At 43.2% G+C, this 15,792-nt stretch overlaps 2 protein-coding genes across 4 annotated transcripts in view; one reads left to right on the top strand and one right to left on the bottom strand.

The window, feature by feature from the left end:
- Positions 1-15,792, top strand: part of PAN3 (Poly(A) specific ribonuclease subunit PAN3) — a 165,722-nt gene that overhangs the window by 3,214 nt on the left and 146,716 nt on the right. The window lies entirely within an intron of this gene.
- On the bottom strand, positions 3,825-4,580 carry LOC136841924 (uncharacterized). Its single transcript, XM_067109342.1, has one exon. It carries the CDS (start codon positions 4,578-4,580, stop codon positions 3,825-3,827), a length of 756 nt encoding a protein of 251 aa, XP_066965443.1.

A 15,792-nucleotide genomic window follows, 5' to 3' on the forward strand; every position in this document is an offset into this window, starting at 1 on the left:
TTCTTCGGCTGCTGTCAGGTGACAACATTTTGCTGCTCTACTGCTGACTACCAAGTTCAAACTTTTTACTTTTTCTTTTGTGTGTTTGCTTCTCGCAATGGATAAATGACAGAGGGTCTGAGCATGTGTATGGGTGTTTCATGTGTGGGTCCACACTGTCATCAGTCTCTTTGTATGGGTATGACCTGCAGTCCAGACCTTTCCAGTGAAGAGTGTATGAGTTGGTTGCCATCTTAGTAAAAAAAAGTTTTGGGAGAAAGAAGAGAAAGACCAAGAAGCAGTCATCAGTATTGTTAGAAGAGAATAACTATTGCAACCCTGCCCCTACCTCACATATCCATCCCCCACCAACACACACAAACGTCAACTTGCTCCTAACATGCCTACGTGCAAGAAAGTGAGTGACCCTCACATGCTCTCTTCCACTGGCAGGTCAGACAGGTTTGTTGGACTCCCCTCAAGTGATATCCCCAGTGTGTGGGGAGCTCATCTTTCTCAGCATTCCTAGACTGCTTAGCCTTAAATAAGTCAGGAGGGGTCTCTGCTGTTGCTGCGTCACTAAGGCGCTCATTGCTGTTTAGCCTCCAGTAATAGTTGACCTTCCCATGGGAGATGCCCCACTGGCATCAATCATAGCTGCTGCTTTATCGATGTCTGTTGTCATCACCTCAACCAGTTCTGCTCCTCCTGAAGAAATACAAGTGCTTTTCCTCCTTGTTAATCTCTTTCTTTCCCTTCTCCCTATCATCTTTTGCTTCCTTTTCCTGTTTTAAGAAAAAGTCCTCTCAAAAGAAGTCCTGCTGGACTTCAGGTGAGTGCCTTCCCCCTCCTAGAGTTAGCAGTGGTGGTTGTTCACCTGCGGGTGTTGCATCTTCTATAAGCAGGGTTGACATGCTCGGTACCCAAAGTCTACGCAACACTTCTTGGATAGGAGGACAGCCTGTGGCCTCTACAGCCATGCTTTTCCAGAGGCATGTAGGGAAGAATCAGTGTTTCCTTCTCGCTTTTTGCATGCGCAGTCCCCAGGTCGTGAGGATGCAGACAGGCGGTTCATGTGCAACAGGTTGCAGTCATATATGTGTGGGTACTGTGACAGAATGCATGCACTTTATGTACAGCACCCATCAGTTTATGGTTTGTTTAGAACCTTGGGGGTTGGTGTGTATGCACTATGTTGCTCAAGTTCGCTCTCCCATATCCCCACTTAATTTGACTTTGATTGTTTCACAAGTCATCCTCAGCCCATGGCACTTTGATAGATGTCGGTAACACAGGTCACATGCCAGAGAATGATCAGAAGGGCAGACTGGTTTGTCATATCCTCTCCCAGTAAGAGGATTCTACACCTGCTTTTGGGGATCTGATGGGACAGAGGGCCTTGTTTCTTGAGAATCCCAGCAGGCAGAGTTGAAAGGTGCTTTTGAGAGATCATAGAACTCATTCATTAGCACAGTGATTTAGGGGACCAACCAAGGATTCCCCTCTGAACTTGATCTCATCAATTGAGTTTACCCACAGTTGTGCTCTTGAAGCAAGACCGTCATTCAGAATGTTGTGGTCTCAGCTAGCTTGTGTTTTGGACCAGGTTAATGGTTTCATCTCCAAGTCAGAACATTCCCAGCTGTCCAGCAAATCCAGGAAGCTCTCTCCACTGCTGTTGACACATCAGAAGTTTTACGTGCTACGCTCTCCACTAGGCTGTCTGTTAACTTAAAGTATTTGCTTTTGTATGATTATTGGGACATATTTTTTTTTATTAATATGGAGAAAAAAAAAAACAAGGTTTTGCAGTTTGTGTAGGGGCACATTTTGTACTTGCCTCTCCTCTTGTGGGATAAGTATAGTAGGAAGAAGAGGAGTTATTAGGAAGCCTTCACCAGTCTACATTGAAAAGAATATGACCATGATGTTGCTGAACCCCTCCATGCTGTACCTCCTCCCATTCCTTGCTTGCATACTGCTTCTCCTTGTAGGGGCTTTTTTTTTTTTTCAAGACACTGTTGGAGATGAGGTGTCAGAGCAGATTGCGAGTTTAATAAGAAAACTCGCATATTACCTCTTCCTACTTTAATAACCTTAATACAATATTACAGTGGTCTGAAGACCTTCAGGCAGAACCTTAACCTAATTTTATTTACATTTGCCACAGTTTATTAATTATCATCTTTCAATACTTAACCTAACTCATTTCCTACTTGCCGCTTAGGTTTATCAAAACAATCTTCCTATACATAACTTAGCCTAACTTAATACTACCAGTAATCAAAATATTATCAACAAATCTCCAACTCTGACATATGTTCCAAATAGCTCCGTATCTTTCTCGGCAATTCATCTCAGAGTGATCCAAAGACGATCACGAAAGTCAGCACACAATTAGGGTATCATCACAGAGTTTATTTTAGCAATGAAATCCAAGCTGAGGGCAAAAATTACTTAGAATCTCTTAATGCAGTCTTTTCTATACAAAAGCACTTGAAGAGTGAGGTGCCATTTGAGACAGACACTGTCTTAAGTAACTGCTGTGTACCTTGGAATGGAGCTTAAAAATGGATTTGGTCTCACCAGCTGTTTGACTGATTTGTCAATTGCCAATAGACTTATTCCCACCACAGTTCCTGTTGGTAGATATCTGCTTCTAAATAGCTTCTGCTGAGGAAGTATCCTAACTTCTCAGGCTGCTTACACATTGGGTTGAAGGGGAGCAAATCACTCTACCCTGACACACTCAGCAAACTGCAAGTAAAAAAAGAAAAAACAAAGATTAACCAAATAATTATACACTAACAAACACTCAAAAACTAAATATAAAAAAAAAATTTAATCACACAAATCCAGTTTTGATACTACCACCACACTCCCCCTAAAATAAATGAAATCTTATTTCTTTTCTTTTTTTTTAATCCCTTTCTCACTACCCATTCATACTCTGGAACTGGACCTTGGCTTCAGGTCCATGGCCTCTCATTCACCATCTCTTCTCCACTCGATTATACTCCAACTGCACTAGGCTCACCCAGTCTTGGTTCCGAACTACTTACACCAACTTCATTCAAACTCTTGGAGACTTAAGTCTATTTCAACCTCACTAACACCTGACATGGCTTCTATCATCTATCTTATACTCTCAATTAATTCTGCTAGGCTCTGCCTCAGTTATCCAAAACTCCCCCACTCTCACTCCCTAATAGCTAACCCTTTCTCATTCACACTTATTCTTTCAACACTTTCACTCAAAGGAAACTCTCACACACTGTACGTACCATCTTTCTCATGACTTGGCATTGTTTCCATTCCATCCAACTCTTGCATATCCTCATCCACATTCCTTGTGCTCACCAAGTTCACTCCTTCCACATCCCACTCAAATCCCTCAAAATCAATTACAGTACACCCTCATTTACAGTACCACCAGACCATACCGCAAGGATATTTTCACTTCTGTCACTTACTGACTTCTCAAACCTCTCAAAATCAAACAACCCATCATGTATACTCTCACCACTCTCACCAAACAATTTAGTAAATGTACCCTTACTTTTTCTACTGCTCCTTTTAGACCTCCTCTTACGTTCCACGAACACTAGCTGCTTATCTCCCCAATTTATATCTTCTTCTCTTTCCTCACTCCTTTTCCTCCCTTAACAACTTCCTAATGAGTTGCTCAGTTATGTATTTTGGTGGTTCTCTCCATCTTCTCAACTGGTTTTAGTGTTATCTTATTACCTTCCCTTTTCCTTCTTCATTCTTACCTTCTAACACAACTCACTCCATTTGACCACACTGTTTTCACTATATATGGACCTTCATATTTCTCCCTCATCTCACACACTTAATCTTCCTTTCTCAGCTGCCTCCTTCAACACTTTATCACCTACTCTGAAACTCTCACACCTTTCATTTGCCTGTCTCCACACATCCTGCTCTTCTTCATTCAAATCCAACCTCGCTCTCACATAATTCATCACACATTCACTTGAAAGCATGCCAGTGCTTTTATGTACTGACCCATTATACATTGCTACCAGTCTTCCTAACAACAAATCCGATGCATTCTCTCTATCAGTCAACATTCGTAACATCTCACTCAAAATCATTCTGGTTCGTTCCGCCAAACCAATCACACTCAGCATGTATGGAGTTGTTACTACATGCTCGATACCCCACTCTCTCAACATTTGCTCTAATGGTCTACCAATAAACTCCAGCCCGTTATCACTCAACATTCTTACTGGCTTCCTCACACATACAGGCAACAAGACCATACTGACCACTCTTGCAACATTCTCACTAGTTTTATTCTTGACTGCTGCACAAGTTACAAACTTACTTTTATGATCTACCATAACAACTGTACCCACATTTCCTCTTGCAGTTATTGGCAAAGTTACACAATCAATTGCCACCAACTCAAATGGCTCTTTCATACTCAACATCAAAACAGGCGGGCTAGCATGCACTCTCTGATATTTTCCTTTCTGACATTCTTCACAGGTAACCGCCACATCTGTACAAATTTTCCTTAAATATGGGGAAAACATCTGCTCTTTCATACACTTGATTAACTTAAACTTCCCCATATATCCATTTTTATTTAAGTAACTTACCCAGTAATTACATAGCTATTAGTTTCTTTTAACTGGCAGCTCAAAATTTTGAAATTGCGAGTCACGCAGAGAAGGTACAGCATAGCAAAGAGCTTCAATTTGTTTCTGCTGGCTGTGGTTGAAGGACTGTGGTTGGCAGCAGCTCGAATTTTGGAATTTATACTTTGCTGGTTGTTTGCCTTATCTTCAATTGGTGAAGTATTTATTTTCGTAGCCTTTCGGCATAATTAAGATAGTGTTAGGCGAGTTTTGATCATTGGTTTACGACTCTTTGCCCGTTTTTTTGCCTTGTATTAGACTTTTCTAGGATGTCTGACACTAGTAGTTCTACAGCAGTATTAGGTATTGCAACAAAGGTTACAGTACTAGACTAACTAAAGAATCTTACAACTCACACACTGTTTGTATTCTATGTAGGGGACAAACATGTTCAGTAGATTTACGTTGTGAGGAGTATAATGACTGGGATATTAAGAAGTGAAGACTTTAGATGCACGTCTCAAGAAACTAGCTAGAGATAGGAAGAGGAAAGCCATGGCTAGGGAATATGGAATCTAGTAAAGCTTTAGCTAGTCGGATTTATCCGCTAAGTCGGATGCAATTGCCCCAGTAATTTCTTCTGTTCCCATTCCATCTCCACCTGTGCAACCGTCTCCTTTACCTCACTCTCATGTTTCCAACCCCAACACCATCACCAGTCTGGAGTCGAAAATCGACACTCGTTTTGAGTTGACTGTTCAATCAATCGCTAAATTAGCGTCGTCGGTGAAAGTGCTAATTGACAAAGTGAGTCAGAGCTCCCTGTGGCGCCCAGTGATAGTGGAGGAGGTGGCTGTTCGGCCCTCTGATTCTCCAAGGCCAAGGTCCCTGACATACTCCCCAGCACCTGGAAGGAGTCAAACTGGCAGCCTAAGGGAGGTCGGTGGGGTCTGCCCCCGAGCAGTCGCCCCCTCGGTTCAGTCTGTCGATGAATCCCAGACTGCAACCAAAGGCTGTTGGAAAGGCCTTCAAGTGAGCGCTCATTGTATGTCCTCCAGCTCCGAAGATTTTAGTCCCAGGCGCGCATGACGCTATGCGGACAAGCTCACGCCCACTGAAAAGACGTGCATTAGAGTTTGAGATTTCTTCCCCTGTTCCTTATAAGAAGAGCAAGGATTCAGCGTGCCCATCGTGTAGTCATTGGGACACCCCGGAACAATTCTCTTCATCTTCTTCGAATGATAATCATAATTTGGCGCTGAAGCACCTTGTGGCGTGGAGACATTCTTCATCGAATAAAGAAGCGACTGCATCAGGAGTTGCGCACCCAGCGCCTTCATCTCTACAATCGGCGCCCGAGCAGCCAGCAACTAGTGTCGTAGCACCCAACTCCCGTTTGCGGTTGAGCACCCATTTTCCAACAGGTTTTGTCTCTGACTCCCGTCTCGACAGCGCCCATTGGTGCCCACTTCTTAGTAGTGTCGTCTCGGACGTTGTTCCTCTGCCAGTTGACCCGATTCAGAGCACACTGGATAATATTCTCAGTTTGCTTCAGAAGACTCCTCCTACAGCTCAGACGACAGCGGACTTAACGCTTTCTCCTGTCTCTTCTGAGGAAGAAGTTGTTCCAGAACAAGATGCTCCTTCGTTGGTTTACTCTGCGCTGTTGAGATTCATGCTAGCAACTTATCCTAGCTTCTTTTCACCAGCTATTCCCTCCGTTCCTGCTATGACCTTCTTTTTAGAAGCCCCCTCAGTCGGTCCTTCGAAATTACCGAAATTAGTTCTTTCCTCTTCAGCAAAGAAGGCACTTGATGAAGTAGAAGGGTAATTTTCTGAGAAGAGGGAACAAGGCAAAGCAGTTTTTTGTTTCCCTCTTTCCAAATTGTCCAGGTTGAGTTACAGGTTTTATGTGACCAGAGAAGCTCCTTCCCTGGGAGTCTCTGCCTCCTCTCAGAGAAACTTCTCCGGCCTTATCAACTCGGCTAGGAGATCAGCTTTCTCTTCAGCCAAAATTATGTTCTCGGCCTCGGAACTTGCGCACCTTCTTAAAAATATTTTTAAGGTGTTCGAAGTGATGAGCTTCCTTGACTGGGCGGTGGGCGCTCTGGTACGCAAACTTAGAGAGTGTTCTTTGTTACCTCAAGAAATATCGTCGGATTTCTTGAGAGTACTTGCCTGTATTTACAGGGGCGTTCGCAATAGTACGCAGGAGTTAGCCAGTCTGTATGCCATGGGTATTCTTAAGAAGAGGGAGCTTTGGTGCTCCTTTACTTCGAAAGGCGTCACTCCGTCTCAGAGATCGGCCCTCTTATTCTCCCCCTTGGACAAGACGTATCTTTTTCCACAGGCTACAGTACTGGACATCACCTCTGACCTGCAGAAAAAGAACACTCAGGACCTGCTCTCCCAATCTACTAGACGCCCCAATGATTCTTCGACTTCTCCTCCCAGATCTTCGTCTCCGCTTCAACCTATCATTAAAGGATACAGAGCTATGCTTAGCTCAGTTTTCCGCCATAAAGGAATGGACATCGTCTAACCAAGATTTGTCCGACCTTATTAAGTCCTTTGACACCGCAAAGCTTAAAGAAAAACCTTTGCTGTCCTGGAATTTAGACGTGGTCCTTAAGTGGCTTTCCAGTTCACATTTTGAGCCCATGCAATCTATCTCTTTAAGGGATCTAACCAGGTCACCTTGGCCACTGCTAAGAGGTCCAGTGAAATCCATGCTGTAGACAGAAACACAAGATTTTCTCAGGGGAATGAAGTTTGCTCCTTTTCCCTAGAATTTCTGGCTAAGAACGAGTCACCATCGAATCCATGGCCTCGTTCTTTTATGATCACGAACTTGTCCGAGATAGTGGGGCCGTCTGAAGAAGAAAGAACTCTCTGTCCAGTAAGGGCCCTTGAGTTTTATCTACACAGAATGAAGGACATTCGTGGTACTTCAAGAAACCTTTGGTGTTCTGTGAAATATCCCTCTAGACCCTTGTCTTAGAATGCCCTGGCATTTTTTCTGAGGACTCTGATTTCCGAAGCACATTCCATGGTGAACACAGACCCACTCTCCTCTTTCAAGGTAAAACCCCATGAGGTAAGAGCAGTCACTACATCTTTGGCGTTTAAGCACAATTTATCCCTCACATCAGTTGTGCAAGCGACGTTTTGGAAGTGCAAGTTGGTGTTTACATCGCATTATTTAAGGGATATCGAGACTTCTTACGATCAATGTAGTACCTTGGGTCTGTTTTACGCAGCTGTCATGGTGTTGGGGAAGGAAACGTAGAAAGCAATGTCCTTTCTTAAATCTCTTCGCCTTGCTTAGGGTGTTGAGTTTTGGGGAGCCTAGGAGTACTATGTACTTGGAGTACCCTCCAGTCTTTTGGTTTTATGGTTGGTATTGGTGTTTTTAATTTGATTTTTTGGTGGTTATGGTGACTATTTACCCTGGTTATTTTGTGTGGTACTGTGCCCTGGGAAGGGGCATCTTGTTGTACTTTGCTAGCCTTCGGAAATTAGTCCATCGCTACAAAGCACCCACTGTAGTAGTAGGCCCTCAAGGCTTTACCGCCTCGCCTCTACTGGATAAGATGAGCACCAACCAGAAGCTGTATCTACCTGTAGCAGCTGTCTTATCAGGTAAGGTTCAAGAACATTGATTCAATGTTAGCAAATTTCTATTCTCAAACTCATTACTATTAGTAATGTTTGGGGTAGATATGTCCAACATTCCCATCTCCATTCAGTGTGGGAATCAGCTATGTAATTACTGGGTAGGTTACTTATATAAAAATGACATTTTTATACTAAAAGTTTTATATATACTTACCCAGTAATTACATAATCGGAGCCCACCCATCTCCCCTCACTTGGACATGAGGGCATAAACGAACTGAAACTCTTTGCTATGTTGTACCTTCTCTTACACCCAAAAGTGGTCAGAGCATGTTGCCATAACCAATACAAACTAGCATGACCTGCAGTTTCGAAATCTTGAGCTGCTGGTTAAAAGAAACTAATAGCTATGTAATTACTGGGTAAGTATATATAAAACTTTATTTTTTTATAAAAATGTCATATTTCTCATGGACTAACATACACATCCCCAGTGCTCCACTTATCGAGAACAATGGAACATACATCAGCTATCCCATCCTCTCTCTCTTGAAAAATACACCACTCCTTCACACAACCTAAATCTCTCAGCAAACCATATCCATTTACTCAACAACAAAGGCCATCTTCTTCCAGGTACTCCCTCTCTATTACACCTCTTCAACTCACTATCAAACACTTCTGCTGCATCTCAACATCCTCTGTTGTCAGCAATTTATTCTCACTCTTGTCCAACTCCACTATATCCTCCTCCTCACTCAAACTCCTATCAGTCATTCCCACAAACCTGGCCATATTTACCGCCTCACTTTTAATTTTCCATGTAATAACCTCGTCTTTCAACAGAAATCCTTTCCCAACATCCACTACCAATGCGTTCTTCCTCAAGAAATCTATCCCAAACAGGAAACAATACGGTATTTGCTCGTCTCCCAGTACTACAAAACATGCTTCCACCCCAAACTCTCCTAACTTTACCTTCAACCTCACTTCCTCCCATCCAGCCAAGATTCCTGCCATACCTCTTATTGACACATTCACCGCTCTCCTTGTAACTTGCCCATTCACTCTCTCAACATCCCTATTCTCAGGCTCGTTCACCAACAATGTTAGTGCTCCTATGTCAACCAAACCACAGTACTGTCCTCCATTGATATCTACTTCCACATTCATTGCATTCCCCCTCTTGTGTATACACTTGACATTTGTCTCTACCACCAACCAAACCTCCTTCATTCACCGCCTTACTATCATTTTCCACCTCCAACAACTCTGACGTTCACTCCAACGTTTTCCTCCTCTTCATACTTCCTTTTATATCTTTCTCTACAACCCAGTTACAGTGTAGCCCACTCAAACACTACAGATGCAACTCATGCTCACTCTTTCACTCCCTCATGTCGGTACACTATAGGTTTCTCACCCCCAGTGTGTATGGACACAGACACTTTATACTCTCTTACTCACCAACTCACCACCATCAGAACCTCCTGAAACAGGTGTACTCCAGGACACATCATAGCTCTCAAACTCTTCCTATACTGCTCCACATTTGACACTCCCCAACATCCAGGCCTCTTGCAAACTTCCTCAATCATCTCCGCCCTCAGTTCATTCACACTGCCAGGTACCCGCACCTTCAAACCTTCATCTACCAAATCATTCAATCCCATACCACACACTTTCAAACATTGAGTCATCACCCCCCTTACTCTCACATGCTACTACCAGTCCTCTTGGCAGATATTCTTGTCTTATGTCTTTCATTTTCTCTTCTTTCCCTCCCCCAGATAGTCTGGACATCATGTCTGCAACAATATTCTTTTTACCTGCAGTATACCCTACCACAAAATCAAAGTCACTCAAATCCTCTACAGTTCGCACAACTGTAGCATCCACTCCCTTCATTCTCTGCGGATACACTAGAGGTTGATGGTCCATATGCACCACAAACCTCACACCATACAGAAACAGTCGTAATGCTTTCACACAAAATTGCAGTGCAGCCAACTCTCTCTCAACAGTCGAATACTTTTGCTCTGCCGAACTAAACGCCTCACTTACATATGCTGTTACTCTATCTCTTTCAATTCCATTCACCATTTGCTTCTGCATCAAACATCCACCCATCGACACTCCACTCACATCCATATACACTTCTAACTTGCTGGCATATGCACTATAGTCAAGGTAAGCCAACTCCACATCCTTCACCATCTCCTCTTTCTGTTTCTCAAATACTTTCACCATTCTTTCATCCCACCTCACAACTGTACTCTTCTTACAGCCTGTCCATTCTGACAACAGTTTTGCCATCCCTGAACAATCTTCCACAAACTTAATTCCAAACTCGATCAATCCCAAAAATCCATGCAACTCTCACATGGTCCTGGATGGAGGGAAACTTCTCACTTTTTCTACCAACTTTTCCGCCTTTTGTACACCAGACTCATTCACCTTATGGCCCAAAAACTCCACCTCTGCCACGAACCACTCACACTTACTTACCTTGACTTTCACCCCCACTTCCTCTTAACTACTTCAATGCTGCTCGCACCAACCTCTTGTGCTTTTCAACAGTCTTACTCATCACCAAAATGTTGTCAAGAAACATCAACACATTCTTGCGGGGAAAACTGCTCAGTACCATAGTCGTTGCTCTCTGAAATGCCAATCCAAAACTGAGGTTGCAGAACTGATAATGTTTATTCATAGTTGAGAAAGCAGTTATCGGCATACAATCCTTTGCCACTGGCATCTGATAATACCCCCTTACCAGATCCATCTTGCCAAACACTTTCATCCCATGCATATTGTACATACAGTCAGACACCACACACATAGGGAATCTTTCTTTTGCTGTCACTTCATTTACTCCGATAATCAACACACATTCACAGTCCCCCAAAAGGCTTTCTTACCGGCACAATTGGACTATTCCAAGCACTCTTACTGGGTTCAATCACTCCTATCCTTTCTAATTCTTCACATTGCTCTTCAATCTCTCATGTTACCGGAGTCGGGAAATGTCAGGGTCTCTGATAAATCAGTGTGTTGTCTGTCAGCCAAATACGGAACTCCAGCAATCTAGGTGTCCCAAAGTCCTCACCTTGACTCAACACACACTTTCTTTCCTACAACAGCTGATACATCTGCTCTTTTCTCTTTCATGCTGAACTTCTCATTCAATCTCACCTTTTCCCTAAGCTTTTCTTTACTCCACTCTTCTGACATTTCCCCTTTGGCCATCACATCATACCCCCTGACATGTTTATCACTACTCAAATCGACCTCACTTCTTAAGCTTCCCAATCTGTTACCCAGATGCATGCCTCTCCACCTTTTCTTTTTCACATCTCAATACACAAGTACATACACCTTTAGGTCCTTTACATCCATAATTCCATCAAATACATGTGCGACCTGCCTTATCTCATAACATTCAGCTACCATCCAACATGAACATTTCACCCACACTTTCTGCGCCGACTCCAACATTGGTTCTCCACCCTACTTTCACACTCCACACACACCCCAAATCTCATGGCAGTTGTAGGTCCTCCATTGCGTACATCTCCACTCCAGAAACCATCTTCAAGCTTACTTGTCCATCCTCCTCCACATACAACTTCACACTCGTTTCACTCCCCATTCGTATCTCTATCATTTCTTGTTCTGAGTACACTATCTCCCTGTTTTTCTTCAAAAATGCATACCCCAGCAACATATCATACCCCTCATTCACGCTATCCACATAAAACTCATCCTCTTCCAACCTTACTCCTGCAATTGTAACCGACTCAACAAACCTCAAGCACACCTTTACTGCCAAGCCTCCTATCCCTATTACATATCCAGCACATAATCTCTTCATGCTGTATTTTCTTTTGTTTTCTCTTACACCTAATATCAATCAACGCCTTCAATAACACTCCACCACATTCTACTCTAAAACACAAACAACGATCTATTCCTTCCCCAAAACAGATTCCCACTTAGAAACCCCTCTCTCACATGCAACACATCTATCCCTTCCATACCAGAGGACTCACCATGGTGAACCCCCTTCACACTCAATTTCCCAGGGGTTGGGGTTTGGTACGGCAGACTACCTTTACGTGACATCCATTCCACATCCTTCCTACTTGCTCAGAGGGTTCTCTCATAGCCTGGCAAAATGCCCCTCATTCCACAGTTTCCACTACGACTTCCATTCTGGCAGTCTCTCACTCAGTGTCCCACCTTTCCACAGCCAAAACACTTCAACTCTTTAGCTTGCGGGCAGTCCTTCAACATGTGCCCCCGTCATTCCACACCCGAAACACTCGCTATTGGCCCATCTGCAATCCACTTTCACATGCCCAGTCCTTTTACACCAATAACACTCCTTATCGCTACTGCTCATTCCCATCTGACTTCCCCTCACATTCCCATTCACTCTACTCACACTTCCACTCCTAAACCTCTCAGCTTCTGCTCCAGCTCCTTTTCCCGTTATTCCCCACATTCACGTGCACACTCTTTCTCCTTCCATCCAGTCTCTCTTACACTCCTCCAACAAGGCTCGGATCACACTTATCTCCTCACTCACCAAAACATCCTTGTATGTCCTTCCATTTACCACCTCAGACACAACATATATCTCCTTTGGTTCACCATAATCTACTCTCAGGCCTTCTAGGATCTCTAAAACATCCTCCCAATTTAAGCTCTTCCCCAACCACTGCTTCTGATCTTTTTCTTCTCATTCAGAATTACCCTAATCGTCTCTGAAATGGTGGCCAAGAACTTCCGCTAGAGGTGTTTGTTTTCCTCAATTCCTTCCTCTCCATACTTCCTTCTGGCCAAAGCTTCTAACCTATGGGCATACGAGCCCACTTCCTCTCTGGCTTTCATCTTCACCTCCTCGAACCTATCATCCTTCTTGTATACAACACTTCCCTTCATTCTCTTCACCTGCCTAATCACTCTAGCCTTCACGGACTCATACCCTGGCTCACCCTCACACATACTTCTATAGCACATCTTTAACCATCCATCCAAGAACTCTCTGCTTCATCCACACACTGTCATTTTCCCCACACTTCTGCTTACAATACTTCTCATACTCATCAGAAAACTCACATATGTCTCTTCCCTTCCCGATGCAAAATTTCACAATCAGGGAACCTCCCTCAGGAACACTAATTTGGCCTCTTTCGCCTCTGCCTCACTCAAACCACCACCACCACCACCACCACCGCCACCACCGCCACCACCGCCACCACCACCCACCACCACCACCACCACCACCACCACCAGTCTTCCAATCATTCTCAACTTCCGAGTCTGAGCTACCCCTCCAAATCCAGGAACTTGACTCCTCTTTCCTCACACCTCTCCCCTTCCACGTTCTCTTCTTCTTTCCCTTTCTTTTCTTACTTTTCTCTTCCTCATCACCTTCACTCACCTCACTCATACAGTCATCATCCATGGCCAGTGCTTCCCTACTCTTACTCGACAACTCCTTCCCTTTCTTAGTGGTTTTCTCCTTTGCACCTTTTACCCCATTGTTCTCCCTTCCTTTCCCAACACCAGGCCCACTCTTAGCCATTTCAGCCATTTTTTTTTTTTTTTGCCATCTCACAGACTTTCTCATCCATCGCCTCTATCCTTGTAACCAATCTAATTTTCCTTGCCTGGCTTTCCTCTAACTTATCCTGTAAGCTCTGCTTCATCTGACCCAACACCTTCCAGACCTTCTCTCTCTGCCATCCAAAATTAGGTACCCCAATCTACTCTACTAATCAACCCCACGTTGGGTGCCAAAAATTATGCAGGGGCTTTTCTTTTTTAATACAAGCAGTCCCCGGTTATCGGCAGCTTCAGTTACCGGCGATCCGGTTTTAGGGCGCTTGTCTAGCAACGACAATAACCAGATTTTTGTCACTGATAACTGGTTATCGGCGCTGATAACCAGTTATTGGCGCTGATCACCGGTTATCGGCGCCACTAACCGGTTATCGGCGCCGCTAACCAGGGATCAGTGCTATTATCGCCGATTTTTGGTTGTCGTCATGCCGTCGGGAACGGAACCCTGCCGATAACCGTGGACTGCCTGTACACTATTGGGGATGAGGTGTCAGAGAACAAATTTAGAGGTTAATAAGAAAACTCACATATTACCTATTCCTACTTTAATAATCTTAATATTACAGTACATTGGTCTGAAGACCTCCAAACAGAACTGTAGCCTAATTTTATTTACCATTGCCATAGTTATCATCTTTCAATACTTAACTTATTTCCTACTTGCCACTTAAGCTTATCAAAACAATCTTCCTATACCTAACTTAGCTAACTTAACACTACCAGTAATCAAAATATTAACAAATCTCCACCTCTGGCATATGTCCCAAATAGTTCCTTATCTTCATCACAGAGTAATCCAAAGACAATCACGAAAGTCAACACACAGTTTGGGTATCATCACAGAGTTTATTTTAGCTTTTAAATCCAAGCTGAGGGCGGAAATTACTTAGAATCTCTTAAAGCAGTCTTTTCTACACAAAAGCACCTCAAGAGTGAGGTGCCATTTGAGACAGACACTGTCTCAAGTGACTGCTGTGTACCTTGGAATGGAACATAAAAATGGATTTGGTCTCACTAGCTGCTCGACTGATTTGTCAGTTGCCATCAGACTTATTCCCACCGCAGTTCCTGTTGGTATATATCGACTTCTAAATAGCTTCTGCTGAGGAAATATCCTAACTTCTCAGGCTGCTTACACACTGGGTTGAAGGGGAGCAAATCAAATCACTCTGCCCTGACATACTCAGCAAACTGCAAGCAAAAAAAAGAAAAAACAAAGATTAATCAAATAATCATACACTAACAAACACACAAAAACCAAATATAAGAAAAACAAAAAATTCAATCACTAACCCAATTTTCATACTACCGCCACACTCTCAGTCTGGGGAAGGTACACAGAAAAGGGAGGGTACCTATCAAACTCACTCCTTGGACAATAGGTTGGGTACTGGACTATGCACTCACCCAGCCAGACCTTGACCCTTATATGTCTTGATACCTCCATTGTTCCAAGTGTGCAGTCATTTTAAGTCAGTTACTAGAAAGTGTGATATATGTTAAATATCCCAGAAAGTCTCTCTTGCTGCATTTATCTACCACTTAGCTTCATCTAAGAATGAGGGTTTTCATATAAGTAACTTATTACACAGCTATAGTTTCAACTCGCACGGCAGCTTAAATTTTGAAATTCACAGTAGCACTTCTTTTGTTTTGTGTAGGTGACTAACCCCACCCACTTTCGGGGAACAAGAGGAACAACATAGCAGAGAGCTTCAATTTGTTTTTGCCAGCTTATGACTAACATTTGCTGTAAGAAGTCAGCTTGATTTGGAATTCTGATCTCTTTCTGGTTGATGGTTTTCCAATTGGTGAAATGTTTTTATCTTTGGTAGCCTTCGGCATGATTACGAGTGTTAGGTTTTTTGAGACTGATTTTTTCAAAATTAAAACATTTTCATGATTGGAGACTTTCACTGATTGAGACTTTTTTGACTAGGTGACTTGTTTGCACAAT

The sequence above is a fragment of the Macrobrachium rosenbergii genome, chromosome 9 (assembly GCF_040412425.1).
Source record: "Macrobrachium rosenbergii isolate ZJJX-2024 chromosome 9, ASM4041242v1, whole genome shotgun sequence".
NCBI lineage: Eukaryota > Metazoa > Arthropoda > Malacostraca > Decapoda > Palaemonidae > Macrobrachium > Macrobrachium rosenbergii.

Coding starts and splice junctions, on each gene's coding strand:
- LOC136841924 (XM_067109342.1), bottom strand. CDS start 4,580: ATGGGGAAGTTTAAGTTAATCAAGTGTATGAAAGAGCAGATGTTTTCC.